At 42.3% G+C, this 16982-nt stretch overlaps 2 protein-coding genes across 4 annotated transcripts in view; one reads left to right on the top strand and one right to left on the bottom strand.

Annotated features, from left to right (window-relative positions):
- Positions 1 to 5327: 5327 nt before the first annotated feature.
- Positions 5328 to 8012, bottom strand: LOC109512548 (zinc finger protein 503). 3 transcript variants are annotated; one of them, XM_019864380.1, is made up of 3 exons: positions 7675 to 8010; positions 7418 to 7588; positions 5328 to 7295 (listed from the first exon to the last, which is right to left on the bottom strand). In XM_019864380.1, the coding sequence occupies exons 2-3, from the start codon at positions 7496 to 7498 to the stop codon at positions 5841 to 5843; spliced, it is 1536 nt and encodes a 511-aa protein (XP_019719939.1). In that variant the 5' UTR covers positions 7499 to 7588; positions 7675 to 8010; the 3' UTR covers positions 5328 to 5840. The 3 variants fall into 3 exon arrangements, with proteins under 3 accessions (XP_019719939.1, XP_019719940.1, XP_019719937.1); XM_019864381.1 differs by having other exon boundaries at positions 7418 to 7585; XM_019864378.1 differs by having other exon boundaries at positions 7418 to 8012.
- A 6212-nt stretch (positions 8013 to 14224) lies between these two features.
- lrmda (leucine rich melanocyte differentiation associated) overlaps positions 14225 to 16982 on the top strand; it is a 232905-nt gene continuing 230147 nt past the window's right edge. Inside the window, exons 1-2 of the mRNA XM_019864363.1 lie at positions 14225 to 14700; positions 15787 to 15887. Of these exons, the coding sequence (XP_019719922.1) occupies positions 14659 to 14700; positions 15787 to 15887 (143 nt within the window). The 5' untranslated portion in view covers positions 14225 to 14658. The remainder of the gene's footprint in view (positions 14701 to 15786; positions 15888 to 16982) is intronic.

Here is a 16982-nt window from a genome sequence, read left to right as displayed (position 1 = left end):
TCACAATGTCCAAAAAACTACGATGCCTTGGAGAGCTATTTTGTAGTCCTACAGCTGGTTTGAAACCCTCATCCTGTCTTCAGTGCCTGTCACTAATTTGAGCTCCCAGCCCCGAATTAAAACCTGGCCCTGTTGTGGAACGTTCATTTGAGGCCCTGGCCCTGACTTGAAGCTCGAGTTTGAAACCACAGGAATTTATCCTGTGAATGTAAATGTGGTATGCTGAGGTCTTGGGCGATAATGCTGACATGTTTTGAAATAGTGTCGTAAAAATACCAAAGAAAAAGCAAAATAGTTTGTTCTTTGATCCTTTGAACGGAGCTTCAATAAATTATAATGATATTTATCTAGTATGACGTGGTTTAAATTTGGAAGTTTTATCAATTGCGCAAATGCACAAATTGAGGATTTGATGACTGTTTCTCTCTCTCTCTCTCTCTCTCTCTCTCTCTCTCTCTCTTAATAATAACAGGCAGCTTTAGGGGGAAAAAAATCCTCAGAAGATGAGGGAGCATTTACAAGCAGAGTCATGTGTTTATTACAAGCTGCACTTTATGACCCCCATTACCACAATCAACAACAAAGAGGACAACCCCGCGTTCCCATAAATCACCTGAGCGGATCGTGACTCATCTTACCTGAGCGACACGTTTACTGCAGCTGCGCGTGTAAAAGAAAAGTGGCGTCACACCGACAGCGCCTCCTGAGAGGTGCAAATGTTATGAAAGAGAGGAAAGATGTAATTGTAAGACATAATTGCGGCTGGGAAAATGTCAAGTGATCATAAAGAGTCCGGTTCCTTCATAGCTTTGACCTTTTATTGTCTGTTAAAACAATGTCGTAAAAAGATAATAATTGCTCCTGCGCTGGTGTGTTTGCTTCGCCTTTTGCATGTCATGACTGACTGACAGTCCTCGAAATTGTTCGAACAGATGAAAATATGTCACGCACCCTCTAATATCTGATTTAATGGTGCTAAAGTTGAATATGAGGTTAGGTGTGTGTGTATGTGAGCAAGAGAGAGAGAGAGTGTGAATCATGCCGTGACCCGTGCATCCCACCCACTCCCCTCTTGCCAGATGTCTTTGCAGCTTTCCTGCAGATGACTTGATTTTGAGTTTCTTGGAAGCAGCCCCCATTCATGTTCAACTTCATCCACTCAAGTGTTGTACTGGACTGACTTCAGACCCTAGAAAGTGAATTCCGGGATTTGTTTCGAAATACATTAGACATGTTTGAAGATAATTGCTCAAAACGTGAAGACTGAGACGATGTCGTTGCCGCTTGTGGAAATAAAGTAGTAAACTGCTGTTTACCACGATAGTTTGTCATATTTTTTTTTTGGGGGGGGGGGCCCAAATGGGGCCCATAAATATTCCCACCTATGTTTTGAGTACTTTCATTCGCATCAGTGGTTATCCGGCGCGAATGCGACGTACAGTTAGCCAGCTAGCTAGCTATGCCTAAACCCCGAAAATACATCTTCCCTTCGGATAGTTTGCTGGCGCGATCGATTTAGGGTTCCTCATTGTCAGCCGCGAATGCACGCACTTGTGTTGCAGTAGCTAGCTTGTGGATGGAGGCTTTGCGCTAGCAAGGCCGCTTTCGGGTGCCTAGTTGTTGCGGTGTGGAAAAGCACAGTTGAACCGGGCATGGTTTCAGCTCATTTGGTGACACACCCACTGTTTTGTAGAGCGGAAACAATGATTTTGAATTTTTTTTAAATACTTTTTAAAAATAATTCAAATTCGGAAAGGTTGTGTTAAAACTGTTCTGGGGTGTGTCAAATTTAGAAGAAATTTCCTTTCAGTTTAGGCAGACTTCAAAGGAGATGGGAAACTTGAGAACTATGGGTGACAAATAAAAAGACGATATAGCCCTGAGTAATATAAGACCTCTGAGACCATTTGAGCCATCCTGACAGGCATTCCTATAAACAAGGTAGTCTACTTGCTTCGGAATTGGTAATGAATCGGGTGTTTGGTCAAGTACAAAAAAATGGAAGTGGTGAAAATCCCGAAAAAAAGTGTGCAACTTCCCACAAAAATTGACTTCCTGTTCATGTACAAGCAGAACTTAGTGTCAGGGGTCAATTTTACTTACTTTCAGGGGAAGGGGGTGCTAATGAGTTCATTTTGAGCTGGCTGAAAATATTGACAGTTTTGGCAAGGATAATATTGTGTTTTGGAATGTTCTTAAAATAATTCTTCTTCTTAGTAGTAGTAGTAGTCACAGTTCTGAGGTTATGGGTTCAAATCATGGCCCTGGTCTTATTGTGTAAACTAGGGACTGTTCGGGCTTATCCAACTTTACCACTCCAGAATGTCATGTAGACGTTGACTAGTTGCTAATCGTGTGCTTTTGAATCGAGAAGAAATGTACTGAAAGAAATTAGTCCGTCACCGAAATTGATTTAATTTGTCTTCTATTTCTGAATGTGCAGCTTTGGTAAGGAGAGAAAATTAGGCAAGTGGAACCAGGCTCCAGTAGCCTTTTTTTTGTAATCAAAGTGGAAGGAGAGTGGGGATTTATTTCACCACTCACAAAAATGTCTGTGATTATTTGCAAACACTGCAAATTCCCACGACTCAAAACCCGCTGCCGTGCTGGTTCCCAGAACGAGGACAGGTTTCCCCGTTTGGCCAAGTTGTGCCAGCGTTCGAGCTGGCTGTCCCAGTGGCAAGCATACAGAGCAAATGGGTTTTCTGGCTGGCTTCAAATACCATCACTCCACCGCGGCCAAGTCTTCACCCAGCCCACGTCCATTCTGTTGTGTTCATTGATCTTGAAAATACATTATTGTTAAGCATTATATCTTCCAATAAATAAATAAATGTATAAAATATCATATAAAAAAGTAATTATAGAAAACTGAAAGAATATCAATGACAAAACAAAACCAAACAGATATGTAACCAAAGGAAAAAAAAAAACTAATAGCTACGTGTTGAACTGAAGTCGAGTGAGGTATATGCAGACATGTTTAACCTTAATGTTGACGTTTCGTGTGAACTGCATCTCATGTTTTAAGTTTCAAAAGTGTTGCAAAAAGCTCAAGAAAAAAGCTCTACTTGTGGAATTGATGCTGCATTGCTGCCTTAATTGAGTAAAGTACGCAGGCGTCTTCAAATTTCTGTTGATGTCTATCGTAACACTGAGCATGATGGTGGTCCGTTCAAAAAAAAAGTGTCTAAAAAAAGCCAGTTGGAATTATACTTTGATTCTTGCTGAACTGGGGTCGAGTGAGTTATGCATACGTTGTCAATCATTTCAGAGTTGCAACTAAAAAAGCTAAAGAAAAGTCAACCCTTGTGGAATATGTCCTGGAGTAATGCAATGTGAGGTTTGTCCAGATGTGTGCATGACAGTGTTGCAATTTTATTTTTATTTATTTTTTAATGTTGCAAATAAAAAGCCAAACATGGAATTAATACTATGATGCTAGCTGAACTGAGGAGAACTAAGACAAGCTGATGTCTTCGACTCATGCTGATTTCTCATGTGAGCTTGGGAGTATGGTAAAATGATCCAAAAAAAAAAAAAAATAGACTGTTGGTCATAACAACAAACAGTTGGTGTGCCTTTTTTTTTTAATAGTCACCATCAAAATATCCTAAACTCTGTGAGGTGAACAGGACTGCAGTCATAATTTGGGTTACAGTTATTATTTTTATATTCTGGTAGACCATGAATTTGATCTCGCCACATCATTAGGGACACAAGCTACAACGGCGATCCCCAAACTGGATTTATGCATGCAGGGTCTCTGTCGATGTGTCAAACAATGTCAAGTATTTATGAGTGATCATCAAACACACCCATTTTTAAAAAATATATACATGTTCTTGTGTGTGTGTGTGTGTGTTCTTTTTGTAGGCTACAGTTTATTTTGGCACTGGTGTAAAAACGCATTTTATCAGACTCCTATTTTATTATCAATATTATTTAAATATTCCGGTGACCTTATTTTTCTTTTGTGCGCTTCCACACCATTATAAACTGCTCCTGCATTGACATATTTTAATACGGCTCGACTTTTGAGTCTCTTTCGATAACGCAGCTGTACCTAATAAGGTGTCCAGTGACACCCCCCCCCCCTTCAGTGTAAATCCTCGTCTTTTCTAAGCCTTTTTAAGGTCCTGCTGGACAAAAGTGAATATCCACTTTAATCCGCGTTTTACATCCTCATGACACCGTGCGTGCGTGTGTGTGCGTGTGTTTGTACAAATACGGTGCGGGTAGGAGGCCATGCAGGCAAGTCAAGGTGGGAGTCACGCTAATTCATGCGCACATGTGCCTGCGCCCCCCACCACCTCCTTTTGCCCCCCTCAGGTGACAGTGGCGGGAGGAGGGGTGCATGATGAATGGCCTTCCACCGGGGACCTCCGAGCGCAGGCATGGTCATGTGTAAACATGGAAATGGCTCGCCTTGGTCGTCATAACGTCACGTTGTTATTTACAGGACGCACTGGTGCGATAGTCTGCGAAGAATAATTTCAGCAATTAAGACAAGTACTTGTGTCATTACAATTAAATGTGAGATTAAAAAACACCCACGCAACTTTTCACGCCTCGCGTCGAGTTCGTGCGCTTTGACTGGGCTGTTCTTCGAAATGGTGTTTGAGTATGACTTCCAAAATTATTTACTGTGTAAAAAGCACATTTTTTGAGGTTTAAAAGTAAGTCACATTTAATGCTTTTAAATGGCCGTGTTTGAATTAAAATCCGATTATTTCGCAGTGCGCCGTATCTGCATAAACACATCGCAATACAGTATATCGCAATGGAGTGTGTGTGTGTCTCTGCGTGTGTGTGTGTGTGTGTGTGTGTGTGTGTGTGTGTGTGTGTGTGTGTGTGTGTGTGTGAGTGAACGTGTGTGAGTGTGTGTAAAAATTAACCTGATGGGCGAGTTCCTTTATTTTTTCATGTCCGTTAAATTCCTCCAGTTTTATTAACTTCATACACACCCTTAAAATATTACGACTTACAGTGTAAATATATTGTCCAGGTTTTTGACAACGACCCTCACAAAATATTAATTATCCCCTCCATTTTTTAACCACAAAACGTATCAAATAAATAAGATCTCGACGTTACGCCTGGCCGCACGCACGCACGCACACACACACTATAGCGTAACTATTTTTATATTTAATTTATAGCGCATCCTTCTTCCTATTAAATTGTTTTTTTTTCAAATGGTGAAAGCTTAAAAAATATGTCTGATAACGACACACTCCTTTTACATCCAACGGAATTAATGTTAGAATAAAGAATAAAGCACAGTTCTCATCGGTGGTGAATCAAATCAATGACGCACAAGGAGATATGTAACAGAATTGTTTCTTATTCCCCCAAGAATACATACAAAAAAATACCAATTCTCTTCCCATGGTAAACACCTGAAAAATAACGGCAATTTCAAATGTGGACGATTTCTGAATTTTAAGAAACAAAACAAACAAAAAAAACATGCATGTAAATTATTTTTCTTTTCTCGTTGAGACATTTTGTTTTTTTTTCCTTTTAAATAAGAACAAATACAATCATAGCAATTTTGAAATGAACATCGAAATGAGGAAGCCTACTTTGAATTAGTTCTAACGGCGTGTGCTCCGCTGATCCACTTTAGCTCTAAACTTATGTTTCCACATAATGCACTTCTTGACTTGCTCAAATATGTTCCATTTTGCAGCCTGCTTTTTTTTAAGCAGACGTATAAATAAATACAGTTTGAAGTCCACGGATCCCGCCCATATGTTCATATAAAAGTCTTTATAGTTGCATTCTTTGTATTATAAACTTTGCAGTCTTTTTTTTTTTTTTTTAATCTCCCCTGCTCACTGATATCCAAGCGCGGATGCTGTCGTGAGTCTCTGGCCGTACAGTGCGTAAGGGGAGTAGTACGGGCCGGTGGCCGCGGGGACAGGGACGGGGGCTCCGGGGGTGGGCAGCGGGCTCTTCGAGTACGGGTGGTAGCGGCTACTGAGTCCCAATGCGTGGTGGGGGCTTCTCAGAGCCAAAGTCCCGGGGCTGCCGGGGGCCCCAGACGGCGGCATGTGCATGTGACAGGCCATGGCTGCAGCAGCCGCGCTGGCCAGAGAGGAGGAGCTCGGGTAACCGGAGATGAGCTTTTCGGCTCCGGTGAAAGCGGTGTGTGTCCTCAGGTGGTTGAGCAGCTCCTCCGAGGTGGAGAAACGCTTGTCGCACGGTCCGTTGGCCGACACCCAGTTGCACACGTGAGGCAGGGGGTCGTTGGGGAGCATAAAACCGTACGGGTACAGGGGGTGTCCGCTGAACGAAGGGGCCGACGAGTGCACTCCGTGGATGGGGTGCGTAGGGTACATGAGTGGGTAGCTGGACTTGAGCGCGTTGGCCGCGGCAGCAGCAGCCGCCGCAGAGTCGTGCGTACACGACGCCCCGGCCGCGCCCGCCAAGTGGCTGGCACAGTGGTAGCTGAGGCAGTAAGGGTCTCTGCACAGGCTGGCCGACATGATAGAGGGCGGGGAGGCTCCGGCCAGAGGGCTGGAGCCGGCCTTGCTGCAACCCAGCGAGCTGGCCAGCTGCGCGTTCACCAGGCTGCCCCCGTGCGGCATGAAGTGCTGAGGGTAGCCCGCGTAGGCCCCGGCCAAGCCGCCCGGATACGTCATGCCAGCCGGGGGCAGCGGGAACACGGTCTGGCCCGGCTTGTAAGGAGACACGGGCGCCACCAGCCCCGAGCCGAGCACCGACGCCGAGGACACGGACGTGACCGGGGAGGACTCAGACGCCGAGGAGGAAGTGGAAGTCTTGGGGCCGTGCGTGGTCTCCTGGTGCTGGTTAACCTCCACGTTAATCCCACCGCAACTCACGCTTATCCGGCTGTGGCTTGACGTGGCCGAGCTGCCGTCCGCGCCGCTTTTCCCGCAGTCCGACTCCTTCTTGTCGTCCCGCTCCCCGCACTTGCCCTCCGCCGGCATGGGGGAGGCGGAGGAGCTCGAGTTGGGGCTGCCTGTGCGCGGCGTGAACGGCTGACAGGTGGCGCTCGGCACTCGGAAACCAGACTTGTCCGCGCCGCCGCCTCCGCCGCCGCTGCCCGACGAGTCCTTCTTGTCGGACGGCTTGGAGTAGGGCTTGAAGCTGGACTTGTCGTCCGCGCCGATGTCGCTCATCTTCAACGGGCCGCATTTAGAATCCTTGTCACTAGATCCATTGGAGGCGACCGAGGAGAGCTTGGAGGAGGGCGGCGGGTCCGGCTTGCCGATCTGGGAGCACGTCTGCGCCAGAAGAGCCAGGGGACTCTTCTTGGCATCCAGCTGGAGACGAAAGGGTCATTTTATTGCTACTTTAAGATTTCAGGCGAACATTTTCTTTCTTATAAAACAAACACAATTACCACCTTTAAAAAAAAGACACATCCATTACATATTATTCTTACCTCGATGGGGCTTACGGGAGTGGAGGGCAAAGGCTGCAGATACTCCGGGTGCAAAATGTGTCCCGAGCGTGCGGTGAGCATTTTCAAAACCTTCACCGGGAGTCGCTTGGCTTGCCGTAGCGGGTCTGACGGCGGCGCCGAGTGTTGTTGCTTCTGCCTCGGCTGCTGCTGCTTGTGGATGAAGAGAGAAGAGGCCGGCTCGTCGTTACCGCTGCTTCCCCGACGACTGGCTTGCTCCCAGGCTGCGCTCAACTCACCGAGATTCGTCAGGACAGACGCCGAGGGCGACGTGCTCATGTCCCAATGGTCAGCCAAGTGGACAGCGAGGCTTCGCTCAGATGCATGAAGGAAACCGCCAATAAGGGTTAAAACCGATCAAAACAAGGCGATTGAGAATAATAATCCTGTTTTTGCTGATGTGGAATTAGTAGAAGCAGCGAAAGAGGAAAGAAGATGTTTCCGCCGTGTGCGTCCGTGTCCGCGTCCTCCTTGCGTGTAGTCCCGCACGAGAGACTGGGAGACGTTTTCACTCGGGTAAGGAGAGGAGGGGGGGAGGCATCTGAGTTAGTCCCGAGATGAAAGCCTTTGCCGCCTTCCAATCAAATGGCAGCCCGAGGTGATTGGAGGGTCAATGGGATGTGACGTCATCCGCCTTGTCAGCGCCACAAGAGGGGAGGAGCCCCGTGGTAGATTTTTAAATATTTGTTTGCTGGTAACGCTGACTCGTTTTCCTCCCTCAACCTTGCAGTTTTTCGTGTTTTTCGCACCAAACCAACTCTTTTCTGAGGGTAGAAGATTGTTTATGATTTGCAGACTGCAAATATGGAGATCGGGAGCGTTGATTTATATTTTTCGACTTGCCGGAATGCTCAGGATTTTCGGTTCTGAATTACGAGCAGCGATATGGCACCTTCAACTCTTCAAAAAGGAGCATTCAAGCTATTAGTTGCCAGTCCCAATTGAAACTTACTGTACAACTAAATGCAAATGAAAGACAATTAGTTGTTGTGTATTTAAACAAGCCATATTAACTTTGTCTTATGAAATCCCACCATCTTTTGCGAACACACTGCAACATTCCACAGACAAGCCAACCAGAGTCGCATCCATGCCATTTTACTTACAAAGCTTTAAGCAGTGGGCACTTGATCAAACGGTGCAGCAACACATGAAGACAAACAATTGAATAGTCACAGGCCTGTATTTTACATGTTCCTCGAAAAACAACAAATATTACTGCTGCTGACTGCTTAGTTGTAGTTGTGACCATCTTCATGTATTTAATATGTTTGTTTTATACTGCCCCCGGGTGGCTGAGGTGCATACACCAGAGGGAGCAGCATAATAAATTGAAATGAAGAATGGACTCATGATACACAAACTGTTTAATTCCTTCTGTCTATGTAATTATGTTATGATTTGTGACACAAACTGTATAGAAGACACTGTGCATATTGTATGGCCTTGTGGGTGGCAAGTCTGTGCGAGAGTGCTCATTATTTGAGTTTTGCTGCTCTCCCAGCATTTCATAAATTGCTGAAAGGTTCATCAATTACTGTGGTCATCCTTACCCACATGCAAGGATATTAAAGTAAATAAAAGTGTAGTGTTAAGCAGGAAGTAAAATACTAAATGCCTATAACCAGCATAGCAGAGCAATATACTTTGAACCACTAGACACCAGGTGAACATTGTACTACTTTCCTAATAGGTGTTTAATAAATTAGAATAGTAAATCATACTCTGTTGGCATACCCCCGCCTCCCTATAAAACGTCAAATTTCCACTGGAAATCCACATTTGGTTTTCCACTGGAATGGAAAATATTGTACACTTGTTTTTAATGACATGTGTTTTTCATAGAAGCACCCAGACTGTCATCCAAAAGACAGAAACAAACCCATCCTGTTGAGTGCTGCTTAGTATGATTGATGCATGTCAGAACTGTCACTTCATTGGAAAACAATGAACGCACCCTATTCGAAGAATTAGTGGCAACATCCCGACGTGAACAGCGAAAATTCCTCAGTCATGGATACCCCGCCCTAATGTTTCTTTTCATTTTTTTGACAATAATAACCTCTATTCATACTGTGAACACTTTAATAAGTCCTAAAAGTCAACATGGAGCATTACTGTAAAACACATGGGTTAAAGATGATTAAAAAAAAAAAAAACACCAGAAATGCAAGGAAGCTGGAGTATATGTCACCATTTTTGCAAAACTATAAACATCCCTATGATTACTTTCCTCATAGCTGTCTATTTCCATTGAAAAAGTACTTACTCTCATTTTAAAAACACATGATGCACATCATTACGGCTCTTTATCTGCAGTTCGGTACTTTATAATTATTTTTGAGGAATTAGCCGTTATCAACTTCCACCACGGATAAAAGCAATCCTTTCTCTGCGTCACCTTATGAAGTTTACCACCTCTTTGGCCAGCTGTCCACTGGTGACCAATGGAAGCTAATTTTTTGCTAACATCCTCAACATTTTAATGATTCAAATAATTTTTTGGCTTTGGGTTCTTTGAAAATGTGAATTTTTTTTCATCAAATACAATGTATATCTAAGCTGCAAACATATATTTAACATTTACTGTACAGTACTGTGTAATATTGGCTCTATAGATTTCGGCAAAAGCCCCAAAATGGATGTCTTCAAGGTCCAGCTACCAACTCTCCTATGCCACCTGGCAACCATCAAACCAACCGCTCCACTCTCTGCTTAAACAGACGAGCGTTGACAGGAATAGACCAAAAAGTAAGTGATGGAGGGGACGCAAATGTCACATGTTTGCACTATAACGCACAACCCGCCCCCTATTTCTATTCCTAGCCTCACCGCCCCTCCCTGTACCCCAAGTCAATGCAATCAATCAGTTATTTGTCAAGAAGGGGCTGTCAATCAATGCTCCATTTGATTTATGTCAATGAATGCGTGCTGGGGCAAAAAAATAGTTCACTAACGTTTTACGGTGGAGCATTTTGACACCCCATGAGAAGGTGCAGCTTAATTCAAATATATGAAACATAATTCATAGCCATGCATATTTGACGCGGTTATTGGATGTGCGTGTTTGCAGATGGTTGTCACCTGCCAACTCAAACAAAGAGATAACAGAGGCAGACATTTTACACACTGACGTCGGCTCGGTTTTATTTGCGAGAAGAAAAAAAAATGGGCTTCTTTTTCGTGTGTGTGTAAAAAGAGGAAGAGCGATGGACTGTCAGGTGGTGCGAAGAAAAGAAAAAGTAGAAAACGGCTCCCAACTATTCACCGCTGAGAGGGCTAATCACTATTGAGACTTCAGGGGAGTAAAGGGTGGGGGTGGGGATTCCTTTCAATGCTTTCATCTCCATCGGCGCTCAATTAAAAGCCTATCAGTTTGTAAGTAAATCAACGCCTATCAGGCTTGTCACATCAAACAAAACGATGATTATTGCAACCCGCCTCTGCCATTTATCTCCCTCTGCGGTAATCGTCTTGACAGGTCAAGTTTTGGAGAGGCACAGCCACGAGAAAAACTGCCCTGGACTCTCACACAGGGGGGAAAAAAGTTAAAACTTTATTTTTAAAGGGGGAAAAAGGTACACGTTGACATTTGATAACGTTTTTCTTTTTCTAATTATTTTAATTACAATCAAATGAAATCATTTTAAAATGCAACATTTGAATTACAATATATGAAAGCTGAAATGTTCTAATTAAAATATATTTAACCTTTTTAAAATAATACTATTTTAAACACTATTTTAGTTTTTCTATCATGTATAACACTTCAAAATCTAATTAGACATCCCAAGTTACCTGCAAATATCCTCTTTACTACAACTAACTGAACACACACACACACACACACACACACACACACACACACACACACACACACACACACACTAGTTAGTTCTTCAATAGAAAAACCACTAAATGTTCTTTTAATTAAATTTTTGGGTGTTTGTAAATTTAATTTAATTTAATTTATAAATATAAGTATTTATTTGTACTTTCGCCTTGTGTGTGTGTGTGTGTGTGTGTGTGTGTGTGTGTGTGTGTGTGTGTGTTTCATGCAACAATTTGACAGGGTAGGGGTCCTCCAAGCCGAAATAGGCAAAAACAACAGCACACATATTGTCATATGTCGTTTTAATATACAAATCAGGAGCAGTAACAATATAGGGATTTTCTCCACAACTTTCACTTTATAGTCAACTTTCCCCCTCCCCAGGTGTTCGTTTTTAAATTAGAGGTGGGGGAACTATGGCCTGTAGGTCATAACAGCCAATTGAGAATTTGATCTGGACCATCATGCAGCTAAAAAAAAATCAAGAAAACTTTGCAAGCAACTGGTATTTCAAGTAAAAAAAAAAAAAAAAAAAAAAAACTCGAAACCTAAAACCCCCAGATGCTCAAAACAAATAATATTAAATATTTGTCCAATTGTTATGTCATATTTCCTCCTATACTTAGTTTGACTTACTTAAAACTGAAATTCAGTCATACAGAGGAACAGGGGTTCAAGCAAACAAACATGACATTTGTCACGTCAATAAAATGTTAAGTGCAAACACTTCAACTATCTTCCCGGCAGTTTTTTTGTGAGAGTGGGGTGTTCTATAGTGTGCGTCTGTGTGACAATATGCAAAATTGTGTGATTGATAACAGCGTGGCTGTGTTCTGCGTGGGTTTGACAGTCCGTGACACAGTATGTGAGTTATTAGGGCGAGGAAGGGCAGCCATAAATTGTCAGTGTCAGGCCCCCAAAAAACTCTCCTTTTATTGTCCCGCAAGACGAATGGCCTTGTGTATGCATGCACGCGCGCGCGCACACACACACACACACACACACACACACACACACACACACACACACACACACACGCTTGCGCACACGCTATTCGGCATTCCTGTCAAATAGCATTGGAAACCATAATCTATTACATTTAAAAAAAAATCCCAATAATACAGGCTAATGACTGACTCACATGCAAAATCAATTTTAAATATGCAAAGGGTGAGAACGTTGTAGTTTCTATATAAATAACTTTAAAAAGGTTATAAATTCCACACTTTAAATTGCATTGTAGCAATTTCAAGAAGCAAACTCCCACTGACAAGCATCATAGTCTCGAAGGAAAATAAAGCACAAAAGGCTATTTAATTTAAATTCATGCATTCATGCACGCCGACGTCCCTCGACATTACCTGTATCTCTCGTATACTAAACTCCCTTGTAAAACGTGTCATGAAAAAAAGGTAAATAACGCCGCACCAAGATTAACATATATGTATTTTTTGAAAACCTACTCATATTTGACAAAGCCCTCTTTCGGTTATAACGTGTGTATTGTGTAAGTGTGAATCCGCTCTCCCTATAGCTCCGGATCCAGCAAGCAGTTGTTCCTGAGTGGGCGTGCCTTATGTGACGTCAGAAGTCACAGAAACACGAGGGAAGGAGGGAGGTGAAGTCAGGAGGTAGCAGGGGGGCTTCTTCCTCTCTTGTCAATCATGTACAATACTAACCTAGCTGACCAATTTATCACCTTGCAGGATTTTGTACAAAAAAGCCCGAGTAGAGAACTGACATTTATTGTCACTGTGATGTTTGAATTGTGTAAGGATCATAGTTGTTTATGACAGCCTCTTTGTCAAAGTTTCTCTTTCCTCTGTCAAGCTTTTAGACCCCTTCTAAGCACACCAAAGTAAATTGACAGTTAATAGAACTCTTGATAATTAGATTACGTAAACACAGGGGAAAAAAAACCAAATGACAACCAACAGGAGTTGGTCTCCCTCTCTTTCCATTTCAGGCCTAGTTTTTAGCCATCTTAAAAAAAATACTGTTCTATTGACCAACTATCTGTAGGCTATTAGGCAATCTTTTGGGGGGTGTTGATTATTCATGTGTTTTTACTATTCAAAAGTTGTATAAAATGCCCAATTCATGTCAAAATCTTGGAATATTTGATTTGCTAAGTAACATTGTCTGTCCTCATTGTTAGCTCTGTTGCTTATCTGTTTTTACATTTCTTGACCTCATGTAAAAGTTGCACTATGTACTGTATTCTCATTAGTTAAAAAATTCAAATTTTGTATTGTGCCTTTACATGTGGATTATGAGCATTATCCTTTTAAATTTAAGTCCTTTTTAGCATGTTAGCATTTTGGCAGGATATACAGTATTTGCAAATAGTGGCTAGTCCACTGTGTCATTCATTTTAATAACATTCAAGAGGTTTTTTTTTTCATGTATTTCATGACACAAAAGGTGTTACTATGTGTAATCCTCTAAGTTATTTCTGTTAAAATGTTTGCTCATGCAGGCTGGTTAGCAACATGAGTCGGCTAAATAACGTAGCTAATTGGTAACGCAGTAGTTCAGGTTAGCATTTTAGCATTTTGTTAGGATATTTTGGGGAAAAAAGTTCATAGTGACGCTTGGTAGTTAAAGTTCAATAATTTCACTGTCGTGATACGAAACATTTGTTATATGAACAATTCTGTGATTCATATCTTCTAAAATTTAAGCGCATTCTGGCTACTTTGCTGTCAGCTAATGTGAGCTGTTTATCAACGAGCAAACATCTGGCGAGTTTCACTTGGTAGTTCATTTTAATCAAGTTCAAAAGCTAGAGTATTTATTTCATAACTACAACACTTGTTTGTATGTAGAATTAGCTGACTCGTGTCTTTTAAAAAGATTAGCTCATGCTAGCTGGTCAGCTTAAAGCTAACGTGAACTGTTAGTTGGCTGGCATGCAGCTATTCAGTAGCAAACGGAAGTATTGTGTTAAGTCTGTACAATACACGACTTAGCAGTGCACTACTTTGAGTTGAGTGGACACGAAGTTGACTGAACGGTCTCTTTGTGCGCCCCCCAGCACTGTGGAGCGTCGTGTGATAATAACAAAACAGGCGTCTCAATGTGCGGCGCGAAGCATTCTATAAATCGGGCAGCCAGCAAGCCTCCCACCGCCAGCCAGCCTGCGTAGGACATTTCCGCACACGCAGGTCAGCTGATCAAGACACGCGGAAAGCACCAACTAACTGAACTCGGCAAAAAAAAAAAGTCACCGCACACAGTCCGCATTAACTTTTAGTCGCATCACGGACCCACAACACACGATTGGCAGCCTTGTCCGGCGTGAACGGATCTTCGCATTTATCATTAGACTGACTGACAGAGAGAGCGAGAGTAACACGCGGCTGCTGGACTGTCATTCCGACTAGAGGTGATGGCGTGCAGGGAGTCGCCGGTGGCTTTGAATGGAACTCATGTAAGTGTTTGTTGTTGTTCTAATAGTGAGTGTTTTTTTTTTGAAACGTTTTCAACCTGTTCGGTAGCGTGCAGCGTCTCAGCTGCAAGCTGTCATGTGACCACGCGTGGAGGTTCCTCCCACTCAATATGACGGAATACGGCGTGTCCAAGTTGAGGTAGTGCTTGAAAGTGGTTCCTGGGACTCCCCAAATTGCTTTAAAAACCATTCAAGGAGGTAACGAGATGTACTTTATAAAATGTCTCAAACTTTTTCCCCCATGTCGAAAATTTGCCAACAGCATTTGCCTTGTATTCCACATTATCGTTATCTAAAGAGATGCACAATCCAAACACGTTTGCAGTCGTCGTGTGTTAAATAAAACTAACACTGACAACTGCCCAAAACATTATCCGCAAGTTGGATCTGCAATGCCATTCAGTCAATGTAAAAGCTAGGCAGAAATGATGAAAAGTGGTCTTAGTAACCCACCCAAATGTTCTTTTCAACACTTTACTTTTACTCAACTCAACCAGGAGCGAAACCATCCAAACAAATGTCCTCAAGTAAGTAACAAATGTCGAAAATCAATCTGTGTAAAATCTGTAGTATAAACGACTTAATTATTATACTACTTTTACCTTTATAAAACGTCTAAAATGTATGCTTTTATAGTGTAACATTCTCACAAATACACACAACCAGCATACGCTTATGATTTCTAATGCAGACGGTATGAAAGCACTTAGAGTGAATAAATGTGTTAGAAATAATAAATGTGCTGTCAACTGACCACAATATAAGACACTCTCGCAGGATTTATGATGAGATCCAATACAAGCGCAAAATAGTAATATTGCTGTTTTAATATATCACATTGATATAATTGTAGTGGTTGACATGTGCTGCTGCAGCACGCCAAAATGGCCGCTGAAAAACAAAATCAAAACATATGAATCCAAGCTATTCATGCTATTACTTTATTTAGAACACACTTTTTGTGGCTGCGAATAGCAAGATGTAAAACGACAGCTTATAATGTCTTACGTGTCTTCATCAACTCCATCACTGCTGCTAGAGAGAAATTTCCTTTTTTTTTTTTTCCAGATTTCCTACATTGGACACGATTGTAAGGACATCCCAGACTTCCTTGGGGCCTCTTTTGGAGATTTTGCAAGAAGGCTGGACTTGAGCTTCAATCAGCTCAGGTCAGACTTTTTTTTTTCATGGTCTTTCACTTGCTTATACTGTACATAATGTCTTCATGACTATCTTGTGCTTGTCTGTGTCTGGCAAGCATCACAAGACCCTAGTTGGCTAATTGGAGGTCAACTGGGGAAAACGGCTCCTTTGTAATGACATTTGTGGTGGAAAACGGGGCTTCACTGTTATGGTGTGATGTTGTCATGGATTACTTGCCCTTTGTAATGACATTTGTGGTGGAAAAGGGGGCTTCACTGTTATGGTGTGACATTGTCATGGATTACTTGGCAGGTTTTTGTGATGTACAAAGAAAATAATCAAACCAAGATAAGTCATTTTTAAATGTTTTCTGCCGTTATTGTGGCCTATATAACCTGTGCAACTCATTTGAAAACAAAAAAGTACGATTTTGGAGAAGGGAAGTAAAAATATCCAAACTGAGATGGATTTCGGGGAATTCAAGTGATTCTTTGTGCGTGTCAAGCTTTGTTTGTGGCTTCATGTTTGGACCCCAAGCAATCAGAGTTTATGGTTTGCCTCAAATTGTAAAGATGTATTTCAAGGTATTTTCTTTGCATATTCATGCTCCCCCCTTGGGTTTTTCCTCTCCGCTCACATGAACACACGGGGAGTTCATGGGTGGGTGGAGTTAATAAGCAACATGTGATGCTGGTTTTAGATTCCTAATGTAACGCGACGCCCTCTCCTTAATAGACGTGATCCCTATTAGAATGTAACTAATCCACCGCTTAATTGCAGAGAACCTTTGCCTGTTAGAAATGCGTTTGAAGCGCATGCATTGTACGTGAGATTGGTACACGACAAGAGGAAGTCGGCTCCATACCTCAGTCGTTGTCTCTTCCACAGATTTCCTTAAGATAGCAAAATTAGCTGCCTTTACGTTTTACACAGAACTCAGCAAAGCAGGATATTGTCAGAACTGTGGGATTTTAGACAGCACCAGCATCCGGCGTGACAAAAGATACTTCTAAGACAGCAATGACTGCTAGCGCTATGATGTTCATCTTGTCTACTTATGGCTAAATTAGGTTTAATGTTTCTTTTTTGCAGAAAATTGTCTTTTTTTTTTTCTTTGTTTA

Source organism: Hippocampus comes, unplaced genomic scaffold (assembly GCF_001891065.2).
Source record: "Hippocampus comes isolate QL1 unplaced genomic scaffold, H_comes_QL1_v1.1 scaffold57, whole genome shotgun sequence".
NCBI classification, from domain to species: domain Eukaryota; kingdom Metazoa; phylum Chordata; class Actinopteri; order Syngnathiformes; family Syngnathidae; genus Hippocampus; species Hippocampus comes.
This window is presented reverse-complemented; position numbering and strand designations above follow the sequence as displayed.